The 15327-nt window shown below is 39.2% G+C and overlaps 1 protein-coding gene and 2 long non-coding RNA genes across 3 annotated transcripts in view; 1 reads left to right on the forward strand and 2 right to left on the reverse strand.

Moving 5' to 3' along the window:
* The window catches only part of LOC309854063 (cytochrome P450 3A12-like), a 106883-nt gene that overhangs the window by 76403 nt on the left and 15153 nt on the right, over window positions 1-15327 (forward strand). The window contains exons 6-8 of the mRNA XM_082712765.1: window positions 3012-3125; window positions 3382-3470; window positions 4776-4924. Of these exons, the coding sequence (XP_082568891.1) occupies window positions 3012-3125; window positions 3382-3470; window positions 4776-4924 (352 nt within the window). The remainder of the gene's footprint in view (window positions 1-3011; window positions 3126-3381; window positions 3471-4775; window positions 4925-15327) is intronic.
* The window catches only part of LOC309854084, a 59711-nt gene that overhangs the window by 32441 nt on the left and 11943 nt on the right, over window positions 1-15327 (reverse strand). The window lies entirely within an intron of this gene.
* LOC309854088 overlaps window positions 1-15327 on the reverse strand; it is a 55016-nt gene that overhangs the window by 30666 nt on the left and 9023 nt on the right. The gene's annotated exons all lie outside the window — the stretch shown is intronic.

A 15327-nucleotide genomic window follows, 5' to 3' on the forward strand; every position in this document is an offset into this window, starting at 1 on the left:
TGGCTGTGGTAGCTGTTGGGGTCTTCAGCATCACCCCCAGATCCAGTGACAGGAGACTGGAGAAGGACAATAATGGCCAGAGTTGGTGCTATGCACACACTCATCTGGAGGGCTGAAAGCAGGCTCATGCCCCAAAGAGCTAGGCCAGTGATGGGGGCTGTACCAACTGTGGGCACACAGGTAGCTTTGAGTTCCTGAGCTATCTGTGTGCACTCATGTGGCTTCAGGGATAGCCAGTATGGCATGCCCAGCAGTGGGGCTCGTAACTAGAGGTCAGGCTGGCAGTGGGTAGGTGTGTATCTTCAGGCTTTAGCTGTGGTCTCATGTGTCAGTGCAGTCCAGAGACAGGAGTCAGGCCTGGCCTCAGGCCCAGAAACTGCTGGGGCTTGGGCTGGTGTTGTCCATATGCCCAGTCATAGAGGCCATAGAGGTGTAGATTTGGAGCTCACAGTGTTGGTGGTGGCACTGGCTGAGGCAACTCATGTGAGTGCAGATGGGACACAGCAGGACTCTGGAACCTTGAGTCTACAAGTGTGAAAACCTCTGGGACTATCAGCAGCAAAATCTTAGAGGGTACACAGTGCTTGGCCGGCTGTTTGCCTCAGCAGCAAAGCCTGCTGGAGACTTCTGCAGAGCAGGACACAGAGGAGCATGGTCACTCCTTCCACTTGACTGATACTGGTAGTCCTGTCCTTCTTTGTTCCTAGCTGTGACCACCTGTGTCAGCTATGCCAGTCTTTGGGAGGTTTGAAACCAAGACAGGTAATTTGTGCCATGCCCTGAAGGGCTGGGGCTAATGGTCGCTTACCCTTCTGTTGTTCCCCAGGAAGGAGAACTATCTCAGGTCAGAGGGGGTCCTCTTGGTGCTGAGCAGTGCTGACCTGGGTCATGGGGTGATGCAGGCAAAATAAAGCTCTTCTCCCTACTTTTCTTGTACAATTATTCTCAGGAGTTTTGCTCCACTGTGTTGTTGAAGCTTCTTAAATGGACTCCTAAGCCCTTGAGCCTATTTTTGCTTTGTGGATAGCTGTCTGATTGTTGTTGTTTGTGAGGTGTTAGAGGCTAAAGTGTCCTGTTTCATCGTTTTAGGGATATAACATCAGTCTTTCCTCACTGGGGTGATGTGATGTTAGGTGTAAGGTTTTTTAGATGCTTGTTATTAAGTTGAGGAACTTTCTGTCTCTTCTTAATTTGTGAGTTTTTATTGTGAAATGGTGTTGAAGGTGTCCATTTCATTTTTAATTTTCATTTTATTGTAATTAAAAATTTTGGAAGGGTGGATGTCTGGGTGGCTCTGTTGGTTGAGCATCTGACTTTGGCTCATGTCATGATCCTGGGGTCCTGGGATCTAATTCTGCCTCAGGATTCTTGCTCAGTGGGGAGCCTGATTTTCCCTCTGCCTGCTGCTTCCCTTACTTGTGCTGTCTTTCTCTCTCTCTCTCTCTCTCTGAAAAATAGATAAATCTTTAAAATTTTTTAAAATTTAAATTCAATTTAAGTAACATGTACTATATTATTAGTTTCAGAGGTAGAATTCAGTGATTCATCAGTTGCATACAATATCCTGTGCTCATTATATCAAGTGCTCTCCTTAATGCCCATCATCCTGTCACCCCATCCCCCACTGCCCTCCCCACAAGCAACTTTTAGTTTGTTCCCTATAGTTCCCTTTAGTTAAGAGTATCTTATGGTTTTCCTCCATCTCTGTTTCCCTCTTGTTTTATTTTTCCTTCCCTTCTGATATTTTCATCTTTTTTTTTTTTGACAGAGAAAGAGTAAGAGAGCACAAGCAGGGAAGAGAAACAGAGGGAGTGGGAGAAGCAGCCTCCCCACTGAGCAGGGAGCTCAATGTGGGACTCAATCCCATGACCCTAGGATCATGACCTGAGTCACAATACACCCCTGTTATATTTTTTAAATTCCACATATTAGTGAGATCATATGGCATTTGTCTTTCTCTCTCTGAATTATTTCTCTTAGTATCATACCCTCCAGTTCTATCCACGTCATTGCAAATGGCAAGATTTCATTCTTTTGATGGCTAAGTAATATTCCATTGTGTGTGTATGTGCATGTATATATGTATGAATGTATGTGTGTATATATGCAGACACATATCTCTATATATATACACACCAGGTCTTTGTTTTCCATTCATCTGTCATGGACACCTGGGCTCTTTCTATATTTTGGCAATTGTGGACATTGTTGCTATAAATATTGGAGTGCTATAAACATTGGGATTCAAATCACTATGTTTGTATCCTTCTGATAAATGCCTAGTAGTCCAATAGCTGGGTTGTAGGGTTGCTCTATTTTTAAGTTTTTTGAAATATCTCCATACTGTTTCCAAACTGGCTACATCAGTTTGCATTTCCACCAACAACGGAAGAGGGTTCCCTTTCTTAGCATCCTTGCCAACAACTGTTGTTCCCTGAGTTGTTAACTTTAGCCATGGAGATATCCATGTTAAAACAAAATATATTTGGGAAAATGGAAGAAATATTCAAACTGGTTGGCTTGCTAGATGAAGAATAGAGTTATTTCTCTCATTTTCCCTTATGTTCTTTTGGGGAAAAACAGGGAAGAAATTTCCATGTTATTGTACCATTTTGTCACAAGAGCAAAGAGATTCCTAATCTTTTTACTGTTAACTACAATTTTTTTTTTCAAATCACCATTTCAAGACATCCAGTTTTCAAGTTTCTCATGCTGTGGATATATGTAAAAGGTAGAACTGGTCTGAGGCATATGACATTTGCACTGAAATGAAGGTGGAATATAAAGACTGGAAAGCACAGCAGGTGGCTGGATGTGTCCCCAGCCTTGCAAAAGGATAGACCTTTGGGATAAGAATCTGTTGATCTGTTGATCACCTACATTGGGCCTACAATGAATTTGATAATCACAAAATATTTGTTGAATAATTTCTGCCTGTTTAACAAATTTTCCACAACCTTTGAGACCTCCAAAACTTATGTAGGGCAAATTGTGTTTTTCTTTGACTCTAGTCTTTTGGTCCAGCGGGATTTATGAAAAGTGCAATCTCTTTGTCTGAGGATGAAGAATGGAAGAGGATGCGAACATTGTTGTCCCCTACTTTCACTAGCGGAAAGCTCAAGGAGGTAAGAAAAGAAGACGTTCAATTGGAAAGTAAGGAATACATCTGGGAGCAGGTAGGAAATACAATCATAGTCCATCTCAAAGGGGAAGTCTGCGGAATTTGGGCTTCATAAAAATGGTCTTTTTTTTTTTTTTGTCCTATAAGAGACATGATAAGATTTGTTATTACAAATCACTGCTCCATGCTTGTGAGAGCCACATCATTCTAGGAATTGATTCTCAGATTTAACTTTAGGTGGTGTTGTATTTTGTGTGTAGATGTTCTCCATCATTGACCAATATGGAGATGTGTTGGTGAAGAACGTGAGGAAGGAGGCCGAGAAAGGCAAGCCTATCAACTTGAAAGAGTAAGTAGGAGTGCAGCTGCTGGGATTCCAGCTCTGTCATGACATTTTCCAGCTGCTGCCACAGAGCCAACTGCCACTGTTGAGTCACTCCAGTGAAGCAGCTGAAGTATGCATGTGGTGTTACAACTCCAGTGGGCCAGCCAGGAAGAGGTAGCTTACTTAAAAAGGCAGGGCAGTCAGGAGAGAAATGGTCTCTTTTAGTGTACATGAATCAGGATTAATTTATCTGCTTAACTGTCACCTTGCTTATTCTGGAAGACACCACTACATGCCTGAGAAAAAGAAACATGATTGTACCAAATCTTTGAGTGAGGAGGGTATGGTATGGTGGGAGGGGAAGGCACTTGGTACATATTGGTGGGCACTGGGGTGGGGCAGGAACATTAACATGTGGAACATGGAACAACTTCAGCCCCAGCTATCCTTCTTTCAATCTCAAAAGAAAGAAGTCCCTGTTCATGGGATGGGAGTGTGACTATCTATCTATCTATCTATCTATCTATCTATCCATTATCTATCTATTGGCTAATCTGGGATATATTTTAATTATGCAGGATGAACTGATGTACATAGGGTCTGTCCTAGGAAAAATAGTGGCACATAATCACTTATCTATGGAATCTCCTAAATCAATTTTGGTGTGATTTAACATATATACTTAAAGGATGAACATTCTTAGTTCTTCTTTTTTCCAGAAATGAGTACATCCTCAGGGCAATCTCAGATCAATGAAGATGGGACAGAGTGGGTCTTTCAGGACACTTAGCAGAGGTGTAGAGAAGAAGGGATGGTGTTCCTGGCAGCACGGAACAGGGTGTTGGTGTTCTGTGATGTGCTGAAGAGAAATCAGCTCTGAGCACAGATACTGTGGTGAGAGAAGATCCAGATCAGTTTCATGGTTCATGACACCATGAGGAAGAGTTAATTATCCCACCATTTGTCCTGCTCAGACAGTGCTTAACCACCTCCTGCTGCCCATATTCAAAACACACTACTGTAATTTGTCCAACTTTGGGTCTCTATGCCTTCATGACTGAGCTCCTTGAGCTCATAGGTGTGTCTAATGTGTCACAGTGTCCCATCATCCCTCGCACAAGGCCAGCTACATCATTGGCACCTCACAAGCACCTCATGAGTGAGTGTGATGGCACCTAGACTCTTCAGATGATGCAGCAGCTGGTTCTGAATGTGTGACATTTGTCTTGTCTGGACATCGGAATCTACAAGCCCTTTTGATGCATGTGTTGGATAAGGACAGTAAAGAGGTGGTGATTTTAATTACATATGTTTTTCTTTCTCTCACAGCATCTTTGGAGCCTACAGCATGGATGTGATTACCAGCACATCGTTTGGAGTAAACATTGATTCCCTCAACAACCCAGAGGATCCCTTTGTGGAAAATATTAAGAAGCTCTTAAAATTTGATTTCCTTGATCCATTTTTCTTCTCGTTATGTACGTACAATACTAGTTTTCCTTTTTCCTTCCTCCCCCCATTTCTCTTCTTTCTTTCCTCTCACTTTTTCCCTTCCTACCTTTCTACACCAATTTTACTGAGATAGAACTTCATCTAACATATATGTCCCCCTTTTAAAATGTATGATTCAATTTTTACAGTCTGAGTGTTCATCGTCCAAGGAATGGATAATGAAAATGTGGTATGTATATACCATTAAATCTTATTCAGCCATAAAAATGAAATGACATTCTCTATTTGGACAGTATGGTTGGATCCCAAGGGCATGATGACAAGTGAAATGAGTCCAACAAGGAAAGGCAAATACTATATGACCTCAATTACATGTGGAATAAAAAAAAGTACAAGAAACCAAGTCCTATGAAAAGGAGATTAGATTTGTGGTTGTCAGAGGCAGGGGTTGTGGGGCGGTACTTGAATGAAGGTGACCAAAGGTACACACTTTCAGGCACAAGATGGATGAGTACTGGACTGTAAACACAACACAGTGACTGTAGTTGACACAGCTGTATGATGTTTTATAAGTTGCTAAGAGTAGATTGTAGAAGTTCTCATCATAATAGAAAATTTGGTTTTATAACCATATGAGATGATAGATGTTAACTAATCTTATTGTGCTAATCATTTTTTATATATGTGTGTCAAGTATATATAGTGTGCCTTATCATATACAGTACTGTATGTCTGTTATAACTCAAGGAAGCTGAAAACTCTGCTTAGTGCATTCAAAGATAACATGCAACTTTTACTGCAGTCAGTGGTTGGAATATTGTTGTCAACACAGAATTCCTGTACTTTTTTTTAACCATAACTTCCCACTTTCCTTAGCCCTAAGCAACCACTAACCCTCTTCTGTCTTAATAGATTTGCCTCTTCTGGACTCTTCATACAGATAGAATCATGTAACATGTGATCTTTGTGGATGCCTTCCTTCACTAGTGTAATGTTTTCAAGATTTATCCAGGTGGCACCATCCATCAGAACTTTCTTTTTATGGCCAGTTAATATTCCATTGTGTAGACATATTGTCTTTTGTTTATCCTTCCATCATTTGATGGATGTTTGGACTGTTTCCAACTCTTGACTATCGTGAATAGTGCTACTATCCACATTCATGCACGATTTTTTGTTAGAATACCTCTTAATGCTAAGTGAAATAAGTCAAACAGAGAAAGTCAATTATATGGTTTCACTTATTTGTGGAACATAAGGAATAACATGGAGGACCATTAGGAGATTGGAAAAACGATGGGGGAGAAATCAGAGTGAAAGACGAGACATGGGGGCGCCTGGGTGGCTCAGTGGGTTAAGCTGCTGCCTTCAGCTCAGGTCATGATCTCAGGGTCCTGGAATCGAGTCCCGCATCGGGCTCTCTGCTCAGCAGGGAGCCTGCTTCCTCCTCTCTCTCTCTCTGCCTACTTGTGATTTCTCTCTGTCAAATAAATAAATAAAATCTTTAATTAAAAAAAAAAAGAAAGATGAGACATGAAAGACTATGGACTCTGGGATACGAACTGAGGGTTTAGGAGGGAGGGGGATGGAGGATGGTAAGTTTGATGATGGGTATTAAGGAGGGCACAGAGCACTGGGTTTTTTATACAGTGTATCATAAAACACTACATCAAAAACTAATGATGTACTGCATGGTGAGTAACAGAACACAATAATAAAAAAAATAACTCTTTTCAATTTTGGGGGGTATGTACTCAGAGGTGGAATTGTGAAGTAAATTTGCTATGTTTGTACAATTCTTTGTATTGTAACTTGCTATATCGCTAAGATATAGTGTGGTTAATTTAATAAGGAAGTGCCAAACTTTTCTCTACAATAGAAATACAATTTTACATTCCCACCAGAAACTAAGAAGGTTCTGGTTTCTGTCCATCCTTGGTGCATTTGGTCTACACCTGTCTACCTTTTGGGTGATTGCCACATTAATGGTGTGAAGGGTATCTTATTATGGTTTTGTTTTGCATTTCTCTAATGGCTAGTGGGGTTGAGCACCTTTTTATATGCTTGTTGCTTACTTCATAACTTCTTTAGATAAATGTTTGTTCAAATTCTTGCCCATTTATAGTTTTGTCATTCATCTGTTTGTAAGAGTTCTCTGTATCTTCTAGATAAAAGCCCCTTATCAGATAGATGACTTGCAAATTTTCTCTCCCATTCTGTAGGTGTCTTTTCACTTTATGTTTTTCAATTTTATTATGTTATGTTAGTCACCATAGAGTACATCATTAGTTTTTGGTGTAGTGTTTCATGATGCATTGTTTGCATATAACACTGTGTTCTTTGTAGTACAGTTTTTAATTTTGACGATGTATAATGCATTTATTTTTCCTTTTATTTTCTGTGACTTTAGGTCATATTTAAGAATTTCTTATAAGATCTGAGGTCATGTGACTTGTCCTTGCACCATTTATTGAAAAGACCATTCTATTATTTATCTATTTTTAGAATTTCTTTTATCTTCTTTTTTAAAATTTCTTTCTTTTCAGTGTAACAGAATTCATTGTTTATGCATCACACCCAGTGCTCCATGCAATATGTGCCCTTCATAATACCCACCACTTGGCTCCCCCAACCTCCCACCACCCGCCCCTTCAAAACCCTCAGATTGTTTTAATTCCATTGAATGGTATTGGAAACCTTCTCAAAATTCAGTTGATCATAAATACATGGGTAAAGTTTTGAACTCCAAATTTAATTTCATTGATCTATGTATCTCTCCTTGTGCTGGGACCACACAGTTATTTTTAAAGTATAAATAACTTAATTTTTATTTTTTTACTGTTGGCAGAGTTTATTCATTAGTATATTAAAGGTGTATATATTTTTTTAATTTATCTTATTTTTTCAGTGTTCCAAGATTCATTTTTACACCACTTTATGCACCACACCCAGTGTTCCATGCAATATGTACCCTCCTTAGTACCCACCACCAGGCTCACCTAATTCCCCACCCCTCTCCCCTCCAAAACCCTCAGTTGGTTTCTCAGAGTCTACAGTTTCTCATGGTTCTTCTCCCTCTCCTATTTCCCCAAGTTCACCTTTTTATCCCTCCCCTAATGTCCTCCGTGTTATTCCTTATGTTCCACAGTGAAACCATATGATAATTGACTTTCTCTGCTTGACTTATTTCACTCAGCATAGTCTCCTCCAGTCCCATCCATGTTGATACAAATAACTTTTTTTTCAGGGTTCAGTGATTCATGTTAAGTATAAACACCCAGTACCCATCATAGCATGTGTCCTCCTCAATACCAATCACCCTATTAACCCCTCCCCCACACCTGTCTCCCCTTTGAAACCCCTAGATTGTTTCTTGGAGTCCATAGTTTCTCATGGTTCATCTCCCTCTCTCATTTCTCTCCTTTTGGATTTCCCTCCCTTCCCCTATAGTCCTCTCTGTGCCATTGCTTATGTTCCACATATGAGTGAAACCATATGATAATTGTCTTTCTCTGTTTGACTTACTTCACTTAACATAATCCCCTCCAGTTCCATCCACATCAATGCAAATGGTGGGTATTCATTCTTTCTGATGGCTGAATAATATTCCATTGTGTATCTGTACTACATCTTCTTTATCCATTCATCTGTGGAAGGGTATCTTGGCTCCTTCCACAGTTTGGCTATTGTGAACATTGCTGGTATGAACATTGGGGTGCCTGTGGCCCTTCTTATCAGTACACCTGTATTTTGGGGGTAAATAACTAGGAATGAAATTGTTGGGTTGTAGAGAGCTCTATTTTTTTTTAAGAGTGCATGTTTAATCCAACTTGATTCATTTTAGTTTATTTTATCTATTTAAATGTCTTGAGGAACCTCCATACTGTTTTCCAAAGTGGCTGTGTCAGCTTACATCCCACCAACAGTGTAAGAGGGTTCCCCTCGCCAACATTATTGTTTCCTGCCTTGTCAATTTTGGCCATTCTAACTGGTGTAAGGTGGTATCTCAATTTAGTTTTGATTTGAATTTCCCTAATGGCTAATGAACATTTTTCCACATGCTATTAGGCATTTGGATGTCTTCATTGGAGAAGTGTCTGTTCATGTCTTCTGTCCATTTTTTGACATGATTATCTGTTTTTATGGATGTTGAGTTTGAGAAGTTCTTTATAGACCTTGGATCAGCCCTTTGTTTGCAGTGTCATTTGCGAATATCCCCTCCTATTCCATGGGTTGCCTCTTTGTTTTGTTGACTGTTTCCTTTGCTGTGCAGAAGCTTTTGATCTTGATGAAGTCCCAAAAGTTCATTTTCACCTTTGTTTCCTTTGCCTTTGGGATGTGTCTTGAAAGAAGTTGCTGTGGCCATTGTCGAAAAGGTTACTGCCTATGTTCTTCTCTAGGATTTTGATGGATTCCTGTCTCATATTGAGGTCGTTCATCCATTTTGAGTTTATCTTTGTGTATGGCATAAGAGAATGTGGACCACACTGTCTTAAAAAATTTTTTTTATAAACATATAATGTATTTTTATACCCAAGGGTACAGGTCTGTGAATTGCCAGGTTTACACACTTCACAGCATTCACCATACCACTTACCCTCCCCAATGTCCATAGCCCTACCCCCCTCTCCCGACTCCCCTCCCCCAAGCAATCATAAGTTTGTTTTGTGAGATTAAGAGTCATTTATTGTTAGTCTCCCTCCAATCCCATCTTGTTTCATTTATTCTTTTCCTACCCCCCAGCCCCACCACGTTGCATCTCCACTTCCTCATATCAGGGAGATCATATGAAAGTTGTCTATCTCTGCTTGACTTATTTCACTAAGCATGTTACCCTCTAGTTCCATCCACGTCATCGCAAATGGCAAAATTTCATTTCTTTTGATGGCTGCATAGTATTCCATTGTGTATATATACCACATCTTCTTGATCCATTCATCTGTTGATGGACATCTAGGTTCTTTCCATAGTTTGGCTATGAAACAAGATGGGACATTGCTGCTATAAACATTTGGGTGCACGTGCCTCTTCGGATCATTACGTTTGTATCTTTAGGGTAAATACCCAGTAGTGCGATTGCTGGGTCATAGGGTAGTTCTATTTTCCACTTTTTGAGAAACCTCCATGCTGTTTTCCAGAGTGGTTGCACCAGCTTGCATTCCCACCAAGTGTGTAGGAGGGTTCCCCTTTCTCTGCATCCTGGCCAGCATCTGTCATTTCCTGACTTGTTAATTTTGGCCATTCTGACTGGTGTGAGGTGGTATCTCATTGTGGTTTTGATTTCTATTTCCCTAATGCCGAGTGATGTGGAGCACTTTTTCATGTGTCTGTTGGCCATCTGGATGTCTTCTTTGCAGAAATGTCTGTTCATGTCCTCTGCCCATTTCTTGATTGGATTATTTGTTCTTTGGGTGTTGAGATTGATAAATTCTTTATAGATTTTGGACACTAGCCCTTTATCTGATATGTCATTTGAAAATATCTTCTCCCATTCTGTCAGTTGTCTTTTGGTTTTTTTAACTGTTTCTTTTGCTGTGCAAAAGCTTTTGATCTTGATGAAATTCCAGTAGTTCATTTTTGTCCTTGCTTCTCTTGCTTTTGCTGATGTTCCTAGGAAGATGTTGCTGCAGCTGAGGTCAAAGAGGTTGCTGCCTGTGTTCTCCTCAAGGATTTTGATGGATTCCTCTCGCACATTGAGGTCCTTCATCCATTTGGAGTCTATTTTCATGTGTGGTGTAAGGAAATGGTCCAATTTTATTTTTCTGCATGTGGCTGTCCAATTTTTCCAACACCATTTATTGAAGAGGATGTCTTTTTCCATTGGACATTCTTTCCTGCTTTGTCAAAGATTAGTTGACCATTGAGTTGAGGGTCTATTTTCTGTCCCATTGATCTATGTGTCTGTTTTTGTGCCAGTACCATACTGTATTGATGATGACAGTTTTGGAATAGATCTTGAAGTCTGGAATTGTGATGCCACCAACTTTGGCTTTCTCTTTCAATATACCTTTGGCTATTTGAGATCTTTTCTGGTTCCATATAAATTTTAGGATTATTTGTTCCATTTCTTTGAAAAAAAATGTGTGGGGTTTTGATAGGGATTGCATTAAATGTATAGATTGCTTTAGGTAGCATAGACATTTTCACAATATTTGTTCTTCCAATCCAGGAGCATGGAATATTTTTCCATTTCTTTGTGTCTTCCTCAATTTCTTTCATGAGTACTTTATAGTTTTCTGAGTATAGATTCTTAGCCTCTTTGGTTAGGTTTATTCCTAGGTATCTTATGGTTTTGGGTGCAATTGTAAATGGGATTGACTCCTTAATTTCTCTTTCTTCTGTCTTGTTGTTGGTGTAGAGAAATGCAACTGATTTCTGTGCATTGATTTTATATCCTGACACTTTACTAAATTCCTGTACAAGTTCTAGCAGTTTTGGAGTGGAGTCTTTCGGTTTTTCCACATATCATCTGCAAAGAGTGATAGTTTGACTTCTTCTTTGCCGATTTGGATGCCTTTAGTTTCTTTTTGTTGTCTGATTACTGAGACTAGGACTTCTAGTACTATGTTGAATAGCAGTGGTGATAATGAATATCCCTGCCATGTTCCTGTCCTTAGCAGAAAAGCTTTCAGTTTTTCTCCATTGAGAATGATATTTGTGGTGGGTTTTTCAGAGATGGCTTTGATAATATTGAGGTACATGCCCTCTATTTCTACACTTTGAAGAGTTTTGATCAGGAAGGGCTGCTGTACTTTGTCAAATGCTTTTTCAGCATCGAGAGTATCATATGGTTCTTGTTCTTTTATTAATGTGTTTATCACATCGATTGATTTGCGGATATTGAACCAACCTTGCAGCCCTGGAATAAATCCCACTTGCTCCTGGTGAATAATCCTTTTAATGTACTGTTGGATCCTATTGGCTAGTATTTTGGTGAGAATTTTCGCATTTGTGTTCATCAAGGATATTGGTCCATAATTCTCTTTTTTGATGGGATTCTTGTCTGGTTTTGGGATCAAGGTGATGCTGGCCTCATAAAATGAGTTTGGAAGTTTTCCTTCAATTTCTGGTTTTTGGAACCATTTCAGGAGAATAGGAATTCATTCTTCTTTAAATGTTTGGTAGAATTCCCCTGGGAAGCCGTCTGGCCCTGGGCTTTTGTTTGTTTGGAGATTTTTGATGACTGTTTCAATCTCCTTACTGGTTATGGGTCTGTTCATGTTTTCTATTTCTTCTTGGTTCAGTTGTGGTAGTTTATGTGTCTCTAGAAATGCATCCATTTCTACTAGATTGTCAAATTTGTTGGCATAGAGTTGCTCATAGTATGTTCTTAAAATTGTTTTCATTTCCTTGGTGTTGGTTGTGATCTCTCCTCTTTCATTCATGATTTTATTTATTTGGGTCCTTTTTCTTTTCTTTTCTTTTTTTTAAATAAACATATATTTTTATCCCCAGGGGTACAGGTCCTTTTTCTTTTCTTTTTGATAAGTCTGGGCAGGGGTTTATCAATCTTATTAATTCTTTCAAAGAACCAACTCCTAGTTTTGTTGATTTGTTCTACTTTTTTTGTTTCTATTTCATTGATTTCTGCTCTAATCTTTATGATTTCTCTTCTCCTGGTGTATTTAGGCTTTCTTTGTTGTTCTTTCTCCACTCATTTAGGTGTAGGGTTAGGTTGTGTATTTGAGACCTTTCTTGTTTCTTGAGAAAGGCTTGTACCACTATATATTTTCCTCTCAGGACTGCCTTTGCTGTGTCCCACAGATTTTGAACTGTTGTGTTTTCATTATCATTTGTTTCCATGATTTGTTTCATTCTTCTTTAATTTCCTGGTTGATCCATTTAGAAGGGTGCTGTTTAGTTTCCATGTATTTGGCTTCTTTCCAAATTTCCTCTTGTGATTGAGTTCTAGCTTCAGAACATTGTGATCTGAAAATATGCAGGGTGTCTACGGCCATACCACCCTGAACACACCCGATCTCGTCTGAAAATATGCAGGGAATGATCCCAATCTTTTGATACCGGTGGAGACCTGATTTATAACCTAGGATGTGATCTATTCTGGAGAATGTTCCCTGTGCACTAGAGAAGAATGTGTATTCTGTTGCTTTGGAATGGAATGTTCTGAATATATCTGTGATGTCCATCTGGTCCAGTGTGTCATTTAAGACCTTTATTTCCTTGTTGATCTTTTGCTTGGATGATCTGTCCATTTCAGTGAGGGAAGTGTTATAGTCCTCTACTACTATTGTATTATTGTCAATGTGTTTCTTTGATTTTGTTATTAATTGGTTTATGTAGTTGTCTGCTCCCATGTTAAGGGCATAGATATTTAAAACTGTTAGATATTCTTGTTGGACAGACCCTTTGAATATGATATAGTGTCCTTCCTCATCTCTTATTATAGTCTTTGGCTTAAAATCTAATTGATCTGATATAAGGATTGCCACCCCAGCTTTCTTATGATGTCCATTAGCATGGTAAATTGTTTTCCACTCCCTCACTTTAAATCTGGAGGTGTCTTTGGGTCTAAAATGAGTTTCTTGTAGGCAGCATATTGATGGGGTTTGTATTTTTATCCATTCTGATACCCTGTGTCTTTTGGTTGGGGCTTTTAGCCCATTAACATTCAGGGTAACTATTCAGAGATATGAATTTAGTGCCATTGTATTGCCTGTAAGGTGACTGTTACTGTATATTGTCTCTGTTCCTTTCTGATCTACTACTTTTAGGGTCTCTCTTTGCTTAGAGGACCCCTTTCAATATTTCCTGTAGATCTGGTTTGGTGTTTGCAAATTCTTTGTTTTTGTTTGTCTGGAAGCTTTTAATCTCTCCTTCTATTTTCAATGATAGCCTAGCTGGATATAGTATTCTTGACTGCATGTTTTTCTCATTTAGTGCTCTGAATATATCATGCCAGTTCTTTCTGGCCTGCTAGATCTCTGTGGATAAGTCTGCTGCCAATCTAATATTTTTACTGTTGCATGTTACAGACATTTTTTCCCAGGCTGCTTTCAGGGTTTTCTCTTTTTCGCTAAGACTTGTAAATTTTCCTATTAGGTGATGGGGTGTGGACCTATTTTTGTTGATTTTGAGGTGGGGTTCTCTGCACCTCCTGGATTTTGATGCTTGTTCTTTTTGCCATATTAGGGAAATTCTCTATAATAATATAACTTCTGCTCCCCTCTCTCTTTCTTCTTCTTCTGGAATCCCAATTATTCTAATGCTGTTTTGTCTTATGGTGTCACTTATCTCTCAAATTCTCCCCTCATGGTCCAGTAGCTGTTTGTCTCTCTTTTGCTCAGCTTCTTTATTCTCTGTCCTTTGGTCTTCTATATCATTGATTCTTTCTTCTGCCTCATTTATCCTAGCAGTATGAGCCTCCATTAAAATTTTTTTAAATTTCTTTTCAGCGTAACAGTATTCATTGTTTTTGTACCACACCCAGTGCTCCATGCAATCCATGCCTTCCTTAATACCCACCACCTGGTTCCCCCAACCTCCCACCCTGTGCCCCTTCAAAACTCTCAGATTGTTTTTCAGAGTTCATAGTCTCTCATGGTTCACCTCCCCTTCCAATTTCCCCCAACTCCCTTCTCCTCTCTAACTCCCCATGTCCTCCATGCTATTTGTTATGCTCCCCAAATAAGTGAAACCATATGATAATTGACTCTCTCTGCTTGACTTGTTTCACTCAGCATAATCTCTTCCAGTCCCATCCATGTTGCTAGAAAAGTTGGGTATTCATCCTTTCTGATGGAGGCATAATACTCCATAGTGTATATGGACCACATCATCCTTATCCATTCGTCCGTTGAAGGGCATCTTGGTTTTTTCCACAGTTTGGTGACCGTGGCCATTGCTGCTATGAACATTAGGGTACAGATGGCCCTTCTTCTTACTACATCTGTATCTTTGGGGTAAATATACAGTTGAACAATTGCAGGGTCATAGGGAAGCTCTTTTTTTAACTTCTTAAGGAAACTCCATGCTGTTTTCCAATGTGGCTGTAACAACTTGCATTCCTACCAACAGTGTAAGAGGGTTCTTTGACATGTTTTTGAAAGAGTATTGGGTCATATATTTGAAATCTTGGTTTTATTTAAAGATAGGCATATATAATGAAAAATTTCTTTCCAGCCATTGCTTTTGCTACATCCCATGAGTTTTGGTATGTGGTTTCCTCATTTTTTTGTTCTCCAAGTAATTCTAAAATGCACTTTAGATTTCTTCTTTGCTGACTGGCTATATAAAAGTGTATTGTGTAATTTCCACAGATTCATGGGTTTTCCATGTTAGTTATGTTCTTGTTTTCTAATTTTATTCCATTGTAGTTGAAGAGCATACCTATGTATTATTTCCATCCAGACACAATTTCTTAAACAGTGTGATAAATCAAAGTAACATATTATGGTCTGGTGTTTCCAAA

The sequence above is a fragment of the Mustela nivalis genome, assembly GCF_964662115.1.
Source record: "Mustela nivalis genome assembly, chromosome: 19".
NCBI lineage: Eukaryota > Metazoa > Chordata > Mammalia > Carnivora > Mustelidae > Mustela > Mustela nivalis.